Source organism: Aquarana catesbeiana, linkage group LG10 (genome assembly GCF_042186555.1).
Source record: "Aquarana catesbeiana isolate 2022-GZ linkage group LG10, ASM4218655v1, whole genome shotgun sequence".
NCBI classification, from domain to species: Eukaryota; Metazoa; Chordata; class Amphibia; order Anura; family Ranidae; genus Aquarana; species Aquarana catesbeiana.
The window spans coordinates 160,454,088-160,469,035 of NC_133333.1; the positions used below are offsets into that span (position 1 = coordinate 160,454,088).

The 14,948-nt window shown below is 44.5% G+C and overlaps 1 protein-coding gene across 2 annotated transcripts in view; it reads right to left on the bottom strand.

Moving 5' to 3' along the window:
- PPP1R12C (protein phosphatase 1 regulatory subunit 12C) overlaps nucleotides 1-14,948 on the bottom strand; it is a 243,257-nt gene that overhangs the window by 148,176 nt on the left and 80,133 nt on the right. For both annotated transcript variants that reach the window (XM_073602853.1, XM_073602852.1), the window contains exons 4-5: nucleotides 11,900-12,059; nucleotides 11,669-11,813 (exon numbers count right to left, since the gene is read on the bottom strand). In XM_073602853.1, coding sequence (XP_073458954.1) covers nucleotides 11,669-11,813; nucleotides 11,900-12,059 — 305 coding nt within the window. The remainder of the gene's footprint in view (nucleotides 1-11,668; nucleotides 11,814-11,899; nucleotides 12,060-14,948) is intronic.

Consider the following 14,948-nt stretch of genomic DNA (forward strand, 5'->3'; position numbering starts at 1 on the left):
TGGTACTCCAGGCTGATTTTTTTTCAACTAGTTTCAGGCCTGGCTATCTGCTCTGATTTCTGGCCAGTGTAAGTAGGGCAGTGTAAAGAGATCAGCAGAATGAAGAGCAGTATATAGGGATCAGTAGGACAGAGAACAGGGGTGAGCAGGTCAGAGGTTATCAGGACAGGGGGTCAGGAGGGCATGGTGCAGGGAGGTCAGGAGGGTTATGTAGGAAGGTCAGGAGGAGCATAGTGGAGGGGAGGGTTAGAAGGGTACAATATTGGGAAGTCAGAAAGGCACAAACATTTTCTTATGAAATAGGCTAAAACTGTGCTAATGTGTCTACAGAATAAAACAAAAAAGCAGCAGCTTAAATTGAGATACACAGCAAATAGATATAATAAAAAGCCACGCTAGAATAGTCCCAAATAATGCAAAAGGATCCTTGATTGAATATCCTGACTATAATTTTGCATATTTCAAAGTAGTAGAGTAAATCCTTTCCCAATGGCACCAGGGTGATTCATACCAAAAAGTGCACCGCCATCTTGAGAAAAACTTGCTTAACAGATAGCAAGCAAAATAGGCAGATGGCTATAGCACAGCAAAGGCCTTTACTTGCACGGAAGATCTTAGGAATGATTATCACAGGATGAATGGCTGTAAGGATCACACTGGCACACTGAAGTCCACGACGACCACCTCTTTCAGCAAAGGACCACAAAAGAAAGACTGCCCATAGTGTAATATTGTCTGGCTTTTTGAATTTGAGGATGGTGAAACATAACTGCATTACAATTTGAAGGCAAGGTGAAAACATCCCAACATCATAAATCGTAATTAGAATTGGAAAAATCGCTCACACTATACATAGTTAGTAACCTACTTAAAGTGCAAGTAAACTTCCCCTATCGTTTTCAGCCAAGGAAGCTGCCATCTTTGCCTCTGTTTAATCTGAAAACGGCCATGTTGCTGCATATGTGGTCAGTTATGACAACAGCTATTGGATGGTTTGACAGTTAAGTTGAGCGCACAACCAATGGCAGTATTACATTTCTGGCACATGCCGCAAATGAAACTATTTTTTGGATGGGTTTACTTCCGCTTTAATTTCTAAACCATCAAATGGGATTTTGGTAACCCTTTAGTCCAGAGTCAAGCCATTGTTTAACCACTTCCTACCCGCCCATAGTCAAATGACAGCCGCAGGAGGGATCTCCCATCCTGGGCTTCTCGGCCATCTAGGGGGAGCGTGCCGCGTCACTCAGGAGGCGATGCACGTGCCTGGCGGCCGCGATGTCCGCCGGGCACCCGTGATTGACGGTTACAGAGCCGGGACGTGGATCTGTGTGTAAACGCACAGATCCACGTCCTGTCAAGGCAGAGGGGACCAATCGTGTATTCCCAATACAGAGGAACACTGATCGGTCTCCTCCCCTTGTGCGTCCCCTCCCCCAACAGTTAGAATCACTCCCTAGGCAACCCATTATATAATTAGTAATTTTTATAGCACTGATCGCTGTATGAATGTGAATGGTCCCAAAATAGTGTCAAAAGTGTCCGATGCAATGTTAGTCACCATAAAAAAAAAAATATTATATATATATATATATCACAAATCTATGCCCTATTTTGTAGATGCTAAAACTTTTGTGCAAACCAATATACACTTATTGCGATTTTATTTACCAAAAATAAGAATACATATCGGCCTAAACTGAGGAAAAATTTAGTTTTTTTTTTTTAAATTGGGACATTATAGCAAAAAGTAAAAAAATATTGTGTTTTGTGCTAAAAATTTCATTTGGGTACAGTGTTGCAGGAACACGCAATTGTTTTTCAAAATGCAACAGCGCTGAAAACTAAAAATTGGCCTGGGCAGGAAGGAGGTGAAAATGCCCTGTATTGAAGTGGTTAATAAAATAAATGCATAGTTAAATCTCCCAAATAAGCAGGTCCACAATTATCAAGAAGCTAAATGTTTATTACTTGAGGCCATTAAAGGAACCATTGCTGAGAGAACCAAGATGTCTGCTTCACTGTCTTAAAGTGGTTGTAAACCCTCATATATACCGAGTGAAGTGAATAGCCTCAGATGATACAAAAGAAAAGAAACAAATCTCGCTACATAAGTTTTACTTGTATGTCCGCTGTCTTCCCCTTTCTACATTCTTTGAAATATACAGATCATGTTAGAAATCTTTCTTCCTCTTTCAGCAGTGGGTGGAGAGTCTGCACTTACAGCTGATTGGGGTAAATGGACAACCCCCCCCCCCTCCTCCTCCACATAGGCAGAGGAACAAATAAACATGCAGAGCTGTATTATGAATAGACAAGCTCCCTGCTAATCTCCCTGTAAGCTCCCTCCCTGACACAAATTTTCAGCTGCTCTTATCTCGTGTGTAGCAGAACTTGTCAGAAGTGACTCTGCTGATAACAGAGGAAAGGAGCAACAGAGACAAATGACACTTAGAGCTTTGGAAAGAGATAAGTAAACACTACAGATATAGGCGCTTATGTCAAATTTCATGAATGGGGTTAACAACCACTTACTATCTGAACCTGCTAGTTTCTCAGTGATCTTTAGCATCAATACTTTCTTGGTTCACTACAGCCGAAAATGCATGCAGCTATGAAAGCAAAGAGGAAAGTTACAACTACTGACCTGGATACTTGTGGGCTAAAAATATTCAAGTATAGCTAAAGGCAAAACTTTTTTTTTGGTTTTAGATAGAATGGAGAGGTATTAGAACATGTGTCAGTTTTCATTCCTATTTATGCCCCCATTAAGAGGATCCATCCTTCATTCGTTCTGTTTACCATTATCATTAAAACTGAAAGTAGGGGGGCATGTCCAACTTCCGGTATGTGAGGAAGCTTTTCTCTGGAGCTCCGACCGCGACAAAATCCTGAATAATCCTGACAACCTGTAGGCTACAAATCTTCACTCCATACTTACCGGATTGGATAGAGGAATACTTTGGGCACCCAGACATGGTAAAATACAGCCCAAGTGCGGATCCTACGCCCGTGGAGAAGCTGGCAAAGTTTGCCCATGAAGACTCCCAAGATTGCGCCTGGCAGAGAAGGAGACGGCCTGCTACTACTGACCCATCAGACCATGAATGGACCGAGGGGGATAGAGACTGGCTAGATCCGACTGACCCGCTGGCTCGTCCCCTGCCCTCTTCACCCTCAGATTCTGAGGAGAGTGGCTCCGGTACACAGAGAGGTGAGCCGACGCTGCTGCAGATCATGGACACTATCAAGAGCTGCCATGCGGCCCTCTCTACACAAATAGAAACCATTTGGGTAGACTTTGCCTTGCTTAAAGATGACGTGCAGAGGGTGAAGCAACGGGTTACACAGATGGAACAAAGAATAAGCGCAGTGGAAGATGATCTTAACCCTTTATTAATGCAGGTGAGAGATATGACGGCGGACAAGTCCCAGGAGGCCAAACTGGGAGATATTGAAGACAGGCTGCGAAGGAACAACCTTAGATTCATAGGATTCCCAGAAGGCACAGAAGGGAAGAATCCTGAGGAGTTCCTGCTGTCCTGGCTCAAGCAAGTATTTGGGCCTGAAAGTTTCTCTCATTTGTTCGCTATTGAACGAGCGCACAGGGTCCCACTGAGAGCCCCCCCTCCAGGGAGATATCCCAGACCCATGTTGGCGCGCCTTCTATACTTTAGAGATAAAGAAACTATACTGAGGAAAGCCCGTAATCTGCCTGAATTGATGCACAACAACATCTCCATTTTTCCTGATTTTTCTGCTGCCACGCAGAAACAAAGAGCAGCATTTCAGAGTGTGAAGCAGCGTCTGAGGGAACGAAGTTTACCATACAGTATGCTCTATATCCAGCTAAACTACGAGTGGTACACAAGGGACAAACCCAATTCTTTTTATCACCCAAAGAGGCGAACAGATGGTTGGAGTCCCTGGGACAAGGTTAGTGCCTTTGACTAGAAAGGGACATTATCCAGAAGAACCCAGGAGGCCTCCTGGGCAGAAATGACAAGCATGATTTTTGTACCATGTATTTTGAACATCTGCAAGAATAATCAACAAGCTTGCTAGCTACCGGTTTACAAGATCCTGCTGAACTTAAGCAAAACAGGGGAACTATTATGAGTTCTCCAAGCAACGCGGTCCAGTGAGTGCTCGGTGAACTCTCACTTACCTATCCCTAAGGCCTCCTGTCCGGCTGGTACAGGAAGAATACCCCCCCTTTAGGGAGACTTTTTGCTTTGAAGTTTAGGGTAAAAGTCTGTGGGATGTTCGGGGCTGCAGGCAGGGTGGGGGGGGAGGGGAGTTCAACTCACCAGGGATGGTATTAAGAACAGTTACGTTTTTTTTTTTTGTTGCCGTTTTTTTGGTTAATGTTGGGTATCATCTAAACCTAATTTTTCACAAGCGTAGGAGAAGGCTGTGCACTGACCATAGGTTCCACATGTGCACGCAAACACTGTTTCAGACAGTCAAAGTTAAAGAGGATGTCAATATATACCTTATAGATAAGTTGTATGATAATACGTATATGCTACCGGACTGTCTCCGGAAGGAAGTATTGCAGGGTAGTTATGTCAGGCGTTCACGCTTAGGGGGATCTCTAGCATTCGCCCTCCCACAAACTAAGCACTGTTGAAAATATACACCCTATGTATCCTAATGCAGTCCCTTAATCTCCTCTCATGGAATGTGAGAGGGCTTAATTCTAAGATCAAGCGAGCCCTAGTATTCAAATATATTTTAAAACGAAAACCACATATCATATTCCTCCAGGAATCACATTTAGTGGGCTCCAAAACATTGGCCCTTCACAGAGCCGGTTTCAGTAGAGCATTTTATTCTACGTATTCCAGTTACGCTAGAGGGGTATCTGTGTTGATAGCTAAATCACTTTTATACACTACTAAGACAGTGAAACTAGACCCTATGGGTAGATATTTGGCCTTGGTACTGATCATTAATAATCAAGCTTACACTTTTGTAGCTGTGTGTGTATATATATATATATATATATATATATATATATATATATATACACACACACACACACACACACACCACCCCCATTTACAATTAAGGTGTGGGAGGCGATGATGGCGGAGGTGTTGCAGATGGCGGAGGGTCCTCTTATTTTAGCTGGAGATCTGAATGCAGTATTATCCCTGGATAAAGACAGACATGGAATGGCTACGGTGGGGGGATCCCCACTGGAAACATGTGTAAGGCCCTATGATTTAGTAGAGGCATGGAGGTGGAAACATCCAGATGCCAAGGAATTTTCTTGTTTTTCCTCTACCTTCAACACCCTTTCCAGGATAGATCTGTTTTGTGTCTATGTAATTGTTGCCGAGGGTGATGGATGCTTAATATTTGCCGAGGGCCATCTTGGACCACTCCCCCATGCTTCTCACCATTGACATGGAGGAACCATGGGGGTATGTGGTGTGGAGGCTGTCCCCCCTGTGGCTTAAGGAGGAGTGCTTCGAGAGGTCCACTGCAGCGTCCATTAACTTTTGGATAGAGAAAAAAAAAAAAAAAAAAAAAAAAAAAGGGAGGTGCCGATTGGGGTCACTTGGTACGCTTTCAAATTCACACGTCGGGGTTCCACTTCAGGATTGATTAAACAACTCCAATCAGATAGGGGAAGGAGGGTTAGGGAGGCGGAGCAGGTGGTCATTGAGTCTGAGGTAGAATATATAGAAAAATCCTACTTCTGACACGCATAGTATATGGAGGGAGAATATAAGACAATTAGACTTAATGTTAATAGAAAAAACACAGAAGAAATTACTCTACCAAGCGCAACGGATCTTTGAATTCGGGGATAAAACCAGTAGGCTGTTGGCATATTTGGCCCACTCCCAACAGGCTCCAACCTCTATCTCACGTATTCTGGACGCGAATATGAAACAATGTACATCACAAATAGACACAGCAGATGCCATCTTAACATTCTATACAGAATTATATACTTCAAAAGGTGGATTATGGGATGGAGGAGGTACGGGAGTATTTAGCCCCAATACCCCTATTAGAGCTCACGGAAGGGGGGGGGCGGGAGAACTGGATAGTCCCTTTACGACTGAAGAGGTTATATCAGCTATTAGGTCCCTAAAACCTAACAAGACCCCTGGTTTAGATGGACTCCCGGTGGAGTGGTACGGGACCTATGCAGAAATTCTGGCCCCTAAGCTAATGGTAATGTATGAGGACGCATATGATAGGGGTATACTACCTGAATCCATGAGAGAAGCATTTATAGTGTTGATCCCCAAGCCGCACAAGGATCATGATTTATGTGAGTCATACAGACCAATATCTCTTATTAATGTCGACACAAAAATTCTAGCTAAACTTTAGGCAAAAAGACTGAATAAGGTTATTGCTTCTATTATCCATCCTGATCAGACAGGATTCATTCCCAAAAGGTCGACTGTCATAAATTTGAGACGTCTCTTCACTATACTCCAATCAAAAGGTCCAGCCTTAGACACTCGGGTGGTGGTGTCGCTAGACACTCAAAGCGTTCGATTCCATAGAATGGCCATACTTGATTGCGGTCCTTGGGCGGCTGGGCTTCAGCTCAAAATTCATAAAACGAGTTGAACTTTTATATGCAGAACCCCAGGCTAGACTAATGCCGCGTACACACGAGCGGACTTTCTATCCTACTTGGTCCGGCACACTTTCCGACGGACTTTGTCCGCCAGGTGCGCCGGACTTTAAAACGAACGGACTTGCCCACACACGCCGGGATTTTCCGGCGGGCTAAGTCCGCCCGTCTTTCCGACGGACTTTCGCCGGAGTTCCGGCGGACTTTCAGAATGAACGGACTTGCCCACACACGGACAAGTCCGTTCATTTTGAACGTGACTCAGGTGCGACGGGACTAGAAAAGGATGTCAATCTTGCCGCTTTTATCGGCTAGATTGACACCTTGCGAGCCCCGTCGCGGGGCATACCAGGCCCTTAGGTCTGGTATGGATTATAAAGGGGAACCCCGCTACGCCGAAAAAACGGCGTGGGGTCCCCCCTAAAATCCATACCAGACCCCGATCCGAGCACGCAGCCTGGCCGGTCAGGAAAGGGGGTGGGGACGAGCGAGCGCCCCCCCCCTCCTGAACCGTACCAGGCCGCATGCCCTCAACATGGGGGGTGGGTGCTTTGGGGGAGGGGGGCGCCCTGCGCCCCCCCCCCCCAAAGCACCTTGTCCCCATGTTGATGAGGACAAGGGCCTCTTCCCGACAACCCTGGCCGTTGGTTGTCGGGGTCTGCGGGCGGGGGCTTATCGGAATCTGGGAGCCCCCTTTAATAAGGGGGCCCCCAGATCCCGGCCCCCCACCCTATGTAAATGAGTATGGGGTACATGGTACCCCTACCCATTTACCTAGGAAAAAAGTGTAAGTAATAAAACACACCACACAGGTTTTTAAAATATTTTATTAAACAGCTCCGGGGGGGGGTCTTCTTCCGGCTTCGGGGGTCCCTCCGCTTCATCTTCTCCCGGCGTCCGGTTGGTTCTTCTCCGCTCTCCGGCCTCTTCTCCCGGTGTCGCAGGTCTTCGGCCGGCCCCTCCGCTCTCTTCATGTAGCTCTATTGCGAGCGGAGGTCCGGACTTCTGGGCTTCTGGGCTTCTTGGCTTCTTGGCTTCTTGGCTTCTTGGCTTCTCTTCTCTTCTCTTCCCCCAGATGTTGACACGACGCTCTCTCCGGCTGGACTGGTCTCTGAGGGCTGCGTTGTGACTTATATAGGCGGAGACCCCGCCCCCATATGATGTCACAGTCCCTGGGCATGCTGGGACTGTGACGTTTTAGGGGGCGTGGTCGACCACGCCCCCTAAAACGTCACAGTCCCAGCATGCCCAGGGACTGTGACATCATATGGGGGCGGGGTCTCCGCCTATATAAGTCACAACGCAGCCCTCAGAGACCAGTCCAGCCGGAGAGAGCGTCGTGTCAACATCTGGGGGAAGAGAAGAGAAGAGAAGCCAAGAAGCCCAGAAGTCCGGACCTCCGCTCGCAATAGAGCTACATGAAGAGAGCGGAGGGGCCGGCCGAAGACCTGCGACACCGGGAGAAGAGGCCGGAGAGCGGAGAAGAACCAACCGGACGCCGGGAGAAGATGAAGCGGAGGGACCCCCGAAGCCGGAAGAAGACCCCCCCCCGGAGCTGTTTAATAAAATATTTTAAAAACCTGTGTGGTGTGTTTTATTACTTACACTTTTTTCCTAGGTAAATGGGTAGGGGTACCATGTACCCCATACTCATTTACATAGGGTGGGGGGCCGGGATCTGGGGGCCCCCTTATTAAAGGGGGCTCCCAGATTCCGATAAGCCCCCGCCCGCAGACCCCGACAACCAACGGCCAGGGTTGTCGGGAAGAGGCCCTTGTCCTCATCAACATGGGGACAAGGTGCTTTGGGGGGGGGGGGGCGCAGGGCGCCCCCCTCCCCCAAAGCACCCACCCCCCATGTTGAGGGCATGCGGCCTGGTACGGTTCAGGAGGGGGGGGGGGCGCTCGCTCGTCCCCACCCCCTTTCCTGACCGGCCAGGCTGCGTGCTCGGATCGGGGTCTGGTATGGATTTTAGGGGGGACCCCACGCCGTTTTTTCGGCGTAGCGGGGTTCCCCTTTATAATCCATACCAGACCTAAGGGCCTGGTATGCCCCGCGCTCGCCGCAATAGGAAGATTTGTTTTTCCTATTGCAGCGAGCGCGAGATGCAATACCATCCCCTCGTGTCGTATTTGGTCTGTCGGACCAGCCTACACACGAGCGGGCTTTCCGTCGGACCAGCACACACACGAGCGGACTTTCCGCCCGAAACTGAGTCCGACGGAAAGATTTCAAACATGTTTAAAATCTAGGTCCGGCGGGCTTTTGGGAAGAAGTCCGCCGGAAAAGTCCGCCGCCGCCCACACACGGGCGGATTGTCCGGCACACTCTGGTCCGCCGGACCAAGTATGCCGGAAAGTCCGACCGTGTGTACGCGGCATAAGGATTAACAACACCATTACGAGGCAATTTAAAATAGCTAGGGGCACACGGCAGGGGTGTCCTTTATCGCCCCTGCTGTTTGTCCTGGCAATAGAGCCACTAGCAGCTCTGCTGAGAGCAGACAAGCTAATCAAGGGTTGTAAGATTAATGAAAGGAAGGAGAAAACATCTTTATACGCAGATGACATGCTATTATATCTGGAAGAAGCTGAGGGATCTCTACGTACAGCCCTAGACAGAATCTCTGATTTTGGGAAATATTCCAGGTTCAAAGTGAACTGGAGTAAATCCGTGATACTCCCCCTAGACCCTGCGTATAATCCGGGACTCCCTCCGGAGGTCCCACTGAAAATAGTTAACAAATTTAGATATTTGGGGGTCGAGATCCAGCTACCATTGAGCTTATATATATCTAATAACCTGGTACCGGTCTGGAAAAGACAAAAAAAAAAAAAAAAAAAAAAAAGTACACAGACCTGGGCCAAGCTGCCTCTCGGCCTCCTTGGGAGAATTAACATTTAAAATGATTTACCTGCCCAGGTTTCTGTATCTGCTGTGGCATGCCCCGGTATGTGTCACTAAAAAATGGTTCGCAGACATAAAGACAATTTCTTCCTTCCTGTGGGGACCCAAACCAGCTAGAATATCACTGGAGGCACTTCACTTATCTATAAGATCGGGAGGGCTGGCTCTGCCAAATTTGCGTTATTATCTTGCTGTCCAACTAAAACATGTACATTGGTGGGGTTTTCCGAAGATGAATATCGCCTCAGTTGCAACCCAGGCTGCTCAAGTGTAGTCATATGAAGCATTGAGCAATATACTTTATAGAAACGGTCCTTATCCGGAACAGGGTGCTGATATTTTGAAACTGTCATACAAAATATTTCATCTGTGCAATGCTGTAACGGGTGGGTCTAGCCTGGCGGAGTCTCCTAATGCTCCACTATGGCATAACTCTCAGCTTAAAGAAATAGCTAAGGTGCCGGATGGAGCATGCTGGGCAGCATATGGCGTTAAGTATGCCCATCAGCTATTCAGAGATGGAATCTTCAGATCATTTACAGACCTGAAAGTTGAATATACCATCCCCAATACTTTCTTCTTCAGATATCTCCAGCTACGTCATGCTGCACTGGCTCAATATGGTAGGGGTAAAATAACTCTCACCCCCTCTAAAATGGAAAAATGATTGCTGAAGAAGATCATGTAAAAATGATCTCTAGATACTACTCGGCTCTGCTGTCACCCTCTACCCCCCCAGGGTGGAGAGGGTGGCAGCACAGTGGAAGATGGATATACCATCCCTTGGGGAGGAGACATGGCTGGAGGTACTGGATACAAAATGTTGTCCTCAATGATCTCAGCTAGAAATAAAATGCTCCAGTTCAATTATTTACATAGAATTTACTATACACCAGAACGATTACACAAAATGGGTAGGAGGGAATCTCCGTAATGATGTCATATTGGAAGACAATCCTTACATATATGGAGGAGTAACTTGAGCTTCCAAACATATATTCTCCGGCCAGGTGTCTCCTTGGAGACCTGGAGGAGGAAGGATTACCCATATCACAGAAGACCCTTTTGAGAATAGTATTTTGCTATGCCAAGACAGCATTGGCTCTAAAATGGAAAAACTCAGACCCTCCCTCCCTACAAGACTGGTTAAAGTTGGTTAATAATGCCTTACCAATGCATAAACTCACATATCAAGCCAGAGGTAGCAATAAAAAGTTTGACAAAGTCTGGGGAAAATGGATTAAATCTGGAGATATTGAGATATAAAAGCCTTACTGATATTATTCATGACAGGGTGACAAAATTGACAATTGCATAAGATGTGAAAGAACAAATGCCATACTTGGAACATAGATGGGATGCATATAACTGGGGAATAAGAAAGAAACAATAAAGTGAAAGACATGTGAAATAAACAATTTATTAGTTATTTTCTAGGATAAAAATGATATACATAAATATTTACAGTTATGTGGTCTAAATAAATGATCATAGTTTGTAATGTAATTCAATGACATTGTATGAAAAAGTGAAATGTGATATGAAACTGTAAACTCTTGTGAATTTCAACAAATTTACCCTTTAAAAAAAAAAAAAAAAAAAGTGAAAGTAAAAGAAAATTCAAAATTTTGGGTTGTCCCCAGAAACAGAGGGAAAATCTTCCAATGAGAACACAAGTTCTGGTGACCTGGGGCACCCCAAGGAATTCCCCTAATTTGCAGGGATAACCTCTCACTTCCTGTTTAGCTATGGGATAGGAAATTAAGGAAAATCTCTGAAATGGGACACAGGTGGCAAATAATATATATACACACATTATATACACATACATACATACGGTATATAATTTATCTGGCAAGGGTTATCTATAACCCCCCCCCTCTATCCAAAATGAAAAAGGTTTTGCCTATAGTTCTACCTTAAAGCTTTTGGGATGAACGCAAATAGCATTTTTAAAAAGATTTCAGTAGGGAGTAGCTAGATATTTTTTCTCTGCACAGGTTCTTTTAAGTAGCTACGGATCAAAATATAGTTACTGTAATCTCCAAAGATTTGTCCCTACCAATTTAAAAAGATCTAAAAACATCCCAGTAATAGGATACCTGATGAGTTCAGAAGCTGAAAACCAAAAATGTATTTCTCTGCTCTTACCACGTTATTGAGCGCATTCATGTCACAGAAGTGTTCTACAAGGAGTCGACAAGCCTCTTCCACTCCCCAGTGAGCAGCAGCATGGAGAGGAGTCCAGCCATCTTTATCTTTTACGTTGGGATCAAAATTGGCCTGAAGCAGAAGCCTGGTCAAAAAGTATGGACAAATTGACTTAATGGGCAAACTCTGGACATATCAAGTACCAGACATGTTGACAATCAACAAGAATACCTCATAACTTCTATATAGCCTTTAGCTGCTGCCACATGAAGAGCACTAGCTCCAGTCTTTGGATGCCGGATGTCTTCTATCTTGCCTGCGTTTAACCACTGACGGGCATCCTGCAGCATCACTTCCTCCTCTTCCCTCTTGGCTGCCACAATGTCTATGCCTGCAATAGAAAGATCTCTCAGTACATCAACCAAAACATTAATAGAAAAGGGCTGCATTGAAAATTACACTGGAAGAAAAAAAAAAAACCTGAAAACCTTTTAAAACAGAAAGATTTTTTTAACTAATGCATACACGTGTTATGCTCCTATTTGCATCTAGTAGTCTTTCACCTCTAAATTTGCTCATCGCTGAGCTAGCAGAAGCCAACACATTCAGAGCTAAAGGCATGCACTGGCACACTGTGAACACCTAAAACATTACTTGCAGCTTCTATTTGTCCCCAGAAATGATATTCAAGGTGAAAAAAAAATAAAAAAATATATATATCTATCATTAGCATGGTCTATAATTAGAGAAAAAACCCTGGAGCCTAGGTCCCCTGAAACCAAGCAAGCCATCAAGTATTAACTGGAACAGTACATATTAAACATCCTTTTTTTTTAGAGCATTTGATTTCACCAGCAAAGCTTCAAGCTGCCTTGCGGTAACTAGTACACATGCTTCTGAAACAATTTTTTGCTTTGAAAATTTGTTCCTTGGAAAGCACCTGAAAGTAAGGGAAAAATGAGAACCCAACAAAAAGTGCATGAGTCAAGGGAAAAGTTTCCCTTTAAAATGTAACTTAACACTTTTTTTTTCTATTTTATTATTATTACTTAGTTTTGGATATAGTGCAAGGTAAGATATATGGGTTCTGGTGACCACAAATACATCAGCTAGCTAATAACCCTGTTAACTGAAGCAATAATCTAGTGACACTGCTGACCCAACTCTTCTCTTTACTTCCTGAAGAAGTCCTTCATCGGGTGTCAGTGCCACTGCCTGAGACATTGATACTTCTGATCGGATGATTGCCAGCAGGTCCTCTCAGAAAGAGAAGAGGATGACATCATCATAGGGGAAAGCCTGCCACCCCGGGAAGACATCCTATGATGAAACGCGTAGGACGGGCAAGGACTAGCGTCAACACTATCCAGGATCACACTTGCGGCTTGCATACCAAGCTGAGCGGCCGGAGGTGATCGGGAACACATACATGCTGGTTTATCCCTTGTGTTGGGTCTGACACTTAAATGTGAATGCAATGATTGCATATGTTTAAAATAAACCTTTTAAAAACGTTACCACACTATTGGAGCTTCCTTCCTTCCTCTCCTATATATGTGGGGATTGTGGTTTGAGTTTTGAAGAGGATTTTATCTATTGTTAAACAGCTCTCTGGATCCTAGCATTGATTACAGAAAGGTGCAGCTGCTGGTTTATAAATTTTACCAGCCATTTCAGTCAGTAAGTCAGTTTGGTATGATTGGTGGAAGACCACATTGGGTGTTTCTTATCACATTTGATCTAAACACAAGCTATCACGAGTGCCACCATGATTTATTTATATTCCTTCACATTGATGAACTCTTATGTATGTGTATTGTTTGGAGCATTTTTTATATATACATACACAGTTTTTGGATCACCAACAGGATGGACTTTGCTATTCTTGCGTTTTCATCATTTCACTTTTTCTCAGCACACTCCACTTTATTAGATATAAATATTGCTTACATTTGCAGGGTTTTGGGGATTTATAGGAAATAGAGGTTTTTTTTGGTTATTTATTCACAGTCTGTTAGCGTATTCACATTTGTATTATTTCATCACATAGCTGAGGATCAGCGCTGCCTTCCTTTTGTTTTTGAAAGGCAAAGGAATGGTGTTCAGGGCGCCATCGCAGCTCAGCTCTGGATCACCACTCCCCCCATTCTGGATTAAGAAGCAGTGAGGGGACCTGGATGGCGGACTTGGGCGAGTATATCTACCTACAACAGGTAAGGGAGGGGAGACCTAAATGGTTTAAATGGGAAGAGGAGGGATATTGTGTAAAAGAAAAAAAAAAAAAGAAAAGAAAAAAAAAAGAAAAAACACAGACAGGAAGTCCCCTATATGATAACAGGTAATATGGCGCTTACTAAAATTACCAGAGTGAGTAATAAATGACTAAATACTTGCTTCTCAAAAGTGCATGTGCTAAGTGCAACAACACTATATATAAATGAACGTGCAAAAGAGCAAATAAAGAATGTGCTAATAATAAAATCATACATAAATAGTTAATATACATTTCATAACAGTGCAGAAAATCCTAGTAAATATGACAAATACCTATGTGAATAATGCAACTAGACAATATGTATAATGAAAGACAACATAATTGCTGCCAAACAACTTGAAAAGTTTTAATGTGTAAAAACGTGCAAAATTGTCGTGCAAATAGCAATCAAAAAAGTGCAGATAGTCATCAAGAAATGTCTTTAGACAGTAAAGTAAACAAGTCCCATAAATGTGCAAAGGAAATCCACACAAATAAATCCACGCTGTGTAATTCGAATCAATGGAAAAGTGCAAGTGCCAACATCCGGATAATCTCCACCACTCTTAACTTCCGGTCGCGGCCGAGACCGGAAGTAATTGAATACACAGCGCTGTTTGATTTTAACTTTGAATGTAAGTTGCTACATTTAATAAAATTAATTTTTGAGAACTATTACACTATGGGAGCCCTCTCTTTTCCTGCACACAACTGAGCCTCGTTGCCCTGTGAGTGCGACTACGCTGAGGAGTGTTCTGGGAATCGATCGGTGTCCTATTGCCCTGTGAGCGCGACCACTCTAAGGAGTGTTCTGGGAAACGATCAGTGTGTGAATCTACAGAGAGGCCTATTGTCTTGCTACATGAGGTGAGAGGCTGGGGAAAATAGTGTGGCGCACATCGAGTAGCAGAGATTAACCAGATGTTGGCACTTGCACTTTTCCATTGAGGATTCGCATTACACAGCGTGGATTTATTTGTGTGGATTTCCTTTGCACGTTTATGGGACTTGTTTATTTTTACTGTC